This window comes from Geospiza fortis, unplaced genomic scaffold (genome assembly GCF_000277835.1).
Source record: "Geospiza fortis unplaced genomic scaffold, GeoFor_1.0 scaffold1683, whole genome shotgun sequence".
NCBI lineage: Eukaryota > Metazoa > Chordata > Aves > Passeriformes > Thraupidae > Geospiza > Geospiza fortis.
The window spans coordinates 240,659-246,335 of NW_005054665.1; the positions used below are offsets into that span (position 1 = coordinate 240,659).

Genomic DNA, 5,677 nt, shown 5'->3' on the forward strand with positions numbered 1-5,677 from the left:
TGAGCTCTGCAAGCAGAGGGACAATAAAGTATGTGCCTTCCTTTCCTTATAAAAGCATTATATTTACAATATATTATGTGTTATACAGTTTATTTTTGGCTGGTGGATTGCAATGTGTTATTAATGATTATCTGTGATTCCCTTTAGGAAAAGGAGCTGGAAAACCTTAAGAGGAAGAGTCCCTCTGACCTGTGGAAGGAAGACCTTGCTGCCTTCATCGAAGAACTCGATGTATGTCAATGCTCAGTGCAGAAAATCAACTCCCTCATCTTCTCCACCAGCCCTTTATTGACTTTTGTATTTTTTTGTGTTATTTTATGTTCCCCTCTGCAGGTAGTGGAGGCCAAGCAAGCACAGGATGAGAGTGCAGGGATTGTTGGCAAACCTCTGAAGGTGAAAGGAGGGAAAGCAAAGGTGAAGAAGGCCCAGCTGGCAGAAGTAATGCCATCCCCTCATGGCATCAGGGTTGTTCCTCGGATCACTGCTGAGATGAAGGCAGAGGCAGAGAAGAAAACTAAGAAGAAAGTAAAGGTAAAGGAATATTCCAAATGCTCCATCTTCCTTTACACCCTCTTCAATAGAGTCCTAAAGAATGTGAATCCTTGTTAGCTGGACTTGTCCTGTTGAAGCAGTTGTTCAAGGAGAGGGACAGGACCCAATCCTGAGGATTTGGGGAACACTGGGAATAGGGGTATCTCAGTGTGAAGGAGAACAGACTCACATATCAGGAGGTGGCTTAGAGGGAAATTTTTGGCACATTGCACTGCCAGGGATGGGCTGGTAGCTCAGTAAGGGGGGTGGATGCAAGTAAGGTTGTTCCAGGTGTCTTGGGAATTTGATAAACCCTCTAGCAGGCAGGAAGCACAGCCAGTACATTCCCTTCTCCAGAACAGCCTTTACATATCCTGCAATGCTTTCACCCACTTAATGCCATCATTGTTCTCTGTATCAAGGAGATAAAAAAGATTGAACTCTTTTTATAGGACTAGTTGAAATTGTCTCATTCAGCCATTTCCAACAGAGAGATATAACCCATCCCTTCACCTGTTTGACCCTGGAAGCCAACACATGTCACTCTTTTCCTCCACATGATTCCACCCAACAGTTTTTCCAAATAATTCTTGCTTTTGTTTTTATCCCACCCTGTCCTATCCTGCATCCCCATCCCCCCTAGAGCCAGCAGCAGGACCAGAGTGCTCAGGAGTGGGGCCAGAGTTCCTGTTTTTGTTCATGTTGGATTTTGCCTTTTTAGTCACCTGATTTGGGGGCAGATCCTGTCCAATTTATAGGTCCTGTCTGTAATCAATTGTACACACAGTTTATTTTACAGACTTAGATTTCTTGTACCACTACTTTTACATGGCTAAAATAAGCAGCTCCTTCCTCCATTACCCCATGTGCCTCTTCTCTGTGAGCTGACTCACTGTTTGGTATCTGCTTGCATCTGCAGAGTGAAAAAAGTGAATTTGATGAGAATCAGGATGAAAACACATCCGGAGAGAAGGAGACTGCAGGCCTGAAGAAGAGATTAGCACAGAAGCTGAAGACTGAGCAAGGTAAATGCTTTGATGTTATTCCCTCCAAGGAAAAGAGGGAAAGGGTTGTCAGTTTGGTTATCTGACCTCTTCCTGAAGGTGGTGAGCAACACCTAGGATCAGTAATTTTGGAAAAACTGGGTGAGAAAGTGATCCTGGATAGCAGTCAAGCAGGATAGATTCCTATTTCTCTTTGTTTAAGCCAGAATCCTCTGAATTCAGTGTATTTCTAAGCTGAGCTTGAACTGCTGAGCCTGAACTATATATACATGGAAGTTTGCTGGTTCATCCTGCCTCCCAATATTTTTCAGGAGCTAAGAGACAGGCCACTCTGCCTTTCAAGCCATTAAAGAAAACCAAGAAACGAAATCCTTGGTCTGACTCAGGGTCTGATTCAGAGTCTGACTTTGAAGCACCTCCTCAAAGAGAGCGAGTGGTTCGCCAGGCAGCAGGTGAGTGAGGACATGGATGCAGGAGAAGGATGGTCCTCCTTGTGGAGACTAGATAGGGACCTCCCAGAGCCTCAGATCACATTTAGAAATCATCTTTAAAGGGCTTCTTTATTTTACTATTCAATATTTCTACCATTTGTGCACATTTTCAAGGAAAAACAGAAATGGGCAACTAGAGAAATATGGCTATTTGGTTTAATTACACAACTGTCTTGGCACATTAAATGTGTTGTGGGTGAGGTTGGAAGACTCCAAATGACAGAACACACTTGTCATTTGGAGTCTTCTCCCTGGCAGACTCAGCATCTGCTTGTTTTTATTCAAATCTTTATTTTTTAATAACTGTAGCTAAAATATTGAAAAATAAACTGAGCTGCATATTGCCAAATGTGTAAAATAACACATCTGTGTTCTTCCATCAGCCAAAGTCAAGCCCATGGTCATTTCGGACTCAAATCACTCCAGCTCAGATGAGGACTCTGAATTCCAGGGTGACAGTGAAGGCAACTCTGAATCGGACACAAACTCTAAGAAAAAGGCTCCTCCCAAGCCCAAACCTGCTCCCAAGTGAGTATTTTTCCATAATCACTGGAAATTGTGCTTAATGCTACACAGAAGTTAAAAGCTTTTTTTTTTTTATTCCCCTATTTAGTGCCTCATAAACTGAATTAAAAACTTGGGGTTTTGTTTTCCAGGGAAACCAGTGAAAAAGCAGCAAAAGCTCCCAAGCAAAAGGCAGTGCCAACTGCTGTTCCTGGTGAGTGTGAGACCTCTTAAACCACGTGGATTGCTCTATAATCCCTCAGCAATGCACAGAGAAGAGCAGAGGGGGTAATTTGGCTGTTTCAGGCTGACTTTTTGCTTTCCTTATCCCATTCCAGTCCAAGATGTCCCTGAGGACAAGGTGAGCCAAGCTCCTGCAGCTCCATCCGTGCCAGTGCCGAGCACCAAGGCTGTGCCCAAAAAACCTGTAGCAGCCAAGAAGGCTGGAGCCACCAAGGGTAAGGACAGCTCAGCAACATCAGTTTTAGAGAACAATTATAATTCCTGTGGGAAACAATCCCAGTGATTTCACTTGGCGTTCCAGGGCCTGGGCAACTGGAGTTTGCATTTCAGCAAAGATCTGAGGTTTGTGGCAGAGGTTCTCTGGTTGTCATGTTTGAGGTCTGTTTCCAAACATATCGTGTTCTAGTTCATGTTGGACATGCTAGGACAGAGGGAATTTTAGTTTGGGAACAGGAAAAGTGAATGCTTCCTACAGTGCTATGTAATACTTGGCAGGGATAATCCGAGTGGAATTTGTGTCTTGCAGTCAATGTCCTACTTTGTGTCTTTTTGGGAAGAAAGCAGGCAAGCTTTTGGGGGTAGTTTGATCTCTTCAATGCTGGATCCATCTCATCCATCTCCAGCATTTGACTCAGGGGTTTTTAAACCCCAGACTTTGACACTTTTTTTGTATATTCCAAACGGAATCAACTCTGTGTTGATCCCAGGAAAATAGTGTTACTTCCACTCCTAAATTGAGAAAGCATGTTATCACTCAGAAGTGGCCTGAAATGAGCTGAACTGGAAGCTGTGCTTCCAGATGCTCTTTTAAAAAGTGAAAATATAGGTAAGAAGGAATGAGTTGAGTGTTTGGGAAATTCCTTCCTTGCTGTGCAGGATTTTGAAGGTCTGAGATGGCTTCTGGAGCCTTGAGAGATCAAGACTTTTCAATCTGAAATAGTCTGTAAATTGCTTTGGGGACGCTTTAATTTGATCCTCTAAATGTAGCAGAACTGAGCAGATAAACAACCTCATTCCTCACCATCTGTGGAAGAGAGATCTTTCTAGAAAACCCAGCTTCAAACAGAGCCGACCTGTGCGCTGACCCCGCGGCAGCACGGAGCCTGTTTCTGTTGGAAGTAATTCCCAAACTGGGAAGGAGAGAGCAGTGAAACAGGGGTTTAACACCACATTCTGTTCCAGACAACCAGCCCTCCATCATGGATATCCTGGCCAAGAAAAAGGCTGCACCCAAAGCCAAGCCAGCAGCCAAGGACGGACCCCTGCGTGCCGAGGGTGACAACGCCAAGGGGAGGAAAGCTGTGAAGAGGCAGCCAAGCTTTTTGGATTCGGATTCCGATTCGGATTTTGGCTCCAAGCCTGCCAAATCTGTTGTATCAAAGGTTTGTGCAACGAGGGAACCTCAGAGTGTGGGGTGGGTTCTTCTGTCAGGAAATGCTGGTGGAGGTTGAACCTCTAACTAGGTATGGGGAAGAGGAGGGTCATAGAATCATGGAATATTCAGAGCTGGAAGTGACCCACAAGGATCAGAGTCCAACTCCCAGTCCTGCACCCCAGCAATCCCACCGTGTGCCTGAGAGCATTGTCCAAACACTCCTGGAGCTGTGTCAGCCTTGGGGCTGTGACCATGCCCTGGGGAGCCTGGGCAGTGCCCAGCCACCCTCTGGGATAAGAACCTTTCCCCCTTAAGGGTCAGACACCCCACATCCTTGGTCTGCTCCCACTGTCCCCATGGCACAGCAGGTGTGTGGTGCTCATCATATTCCCTGGGGGTGCTCAGCTCATGATTCCTTTCCTGCTTTCCCTCCAGAAATCCAAGGTACAGGAAGACACCTTCACCATTGACTCTGGTGACAAAAGCCCTGCACCTCAGCCCCGTGCCAGGCCTGGCCGTGCCAAAAAACCCGTCCAGTACCTGGAGGAGTCCTCTGAGGATGACTTGTTTTGAGTTCTTAGGAAAATTTTAAACTCCAGATCCACAATAACCCTTCAGCAGTGCTCCAGAGCTCCCACCAAAGACCATCTCAGCCTAGGAAATCTTCATCAAATGTGAGCCACTCCAAAACTGTTCATTACTGGTGAACACAGCTCGTTTTTTCTTTGGTTTTAGGTAAGTTAGATTTGTTTAAACAGGAACATCCCCTTTTTGGTGAACACTGGAGCCACGTGCCCAGCAAGTGCTGCCACACTTCCCTCTTCCCCATTATTTGACACTTTGTGGTCATTTTAGTGTTAAAGTTGATTTTAGAACATGCCAAATCCTTTAAAATTTATACATCCCCCTTATAGTACTAAAATACATCAATTTTTAATTCTACCACCCAACACAGGTGAGCTGGAGTCATTTTTCCAGCACTATTCCTTCACTATGTAAATATTTCTGTGTTTGTTCTTGTCCTGAGTTTGTTTGTTTAAGTATTTGTCTAATAAAAGTGTTTGTACTTATTTTCTTCACTTCACCATGGGTTTTTTGGGAAATAACAACTGCAGAGCTTGTGCCAAGCTCTCCCTCTGTCAGAGCAAAGGGCTTGCACACGCTCTGGGGGTGCTGGGCTGGTTGGCCACTTCCCCACTGGCTGTGGCCACTGTGGCTCCACAGCTGAATTCTTGTGAACACCCCTGTGGTCCCCAGCACGGGGGGAGCTGCTTGCCCAGAGCTGCTGTGGTTGCCCCATCCCTGGAAGTGTCCAGTGCCAGGCTGGAACAACCTGGTGTAGTGGAAGGTGTCCCTGTCTATGGAAGGGGATGGGACTGGATGAGCTCTAAGCTCCCTTCCCATCCAAACCATTCCATGATTCCATGAAAGCCCAGGGCCCCCCGTGCTATCGGTGCTTTGCTGGAACCCAGTCAAGTGTGGAAAGCTCTGTCAGATTTTCCACTGGCTCTGGAGAGCGTCTCCGGCGC

General features: G+C 45.8%; 1 protein-coding gene across 1 annotated transcript in view; it reads left to right on the forward strand.

Moving 5' to 3' along the window:
* Positions 1-5,219, forward strand: part of TOP2A (DNA topoisomerase II alpha) — an 18,009-nt gene extending 12,790 nt beyond the window's left edge. The window contains exons 26-35 of the mRNA XM_031065012.1: positions 1-28; positions 148-231; positions 334-531; positions 1,451-1,556; positions 1,847-1,987; positions 2,410-2,554; positions 2,683-2,744; positions 2,869-2,988; positions 3,956-4,155; positions 4,584-5,219. The exon at positions 1-28 is cut by the window's left edge and continues 86 nt beyond it. Coding sequence (XP_030920872.1) covers positions 1-28; positions 148-231; positions 334-531; positions 1,451-1,556; positions 1,847-1,987; positions 2,410-2,554; positions 2,683-2,744; positions 2,869-2,988; positions 3,956-4,155; positions 4,584-4,721 — 1,222 coding nt within the window. The 3' untranslated portion in view covers positions 4,722-5,219. The remainder of the gene's footprint in view (positions 29-147; positions 232-333; positions 532-1,450; positions 1,557-1,846; positions 1,988-2,409; positions 2,555-2,682; positions 2,745-2,868; positions 2,989-3,955; positions 4,156-4,583) is intronic.
* Positions 5,220-5,677: the final 458 nt, after the last annotated feature.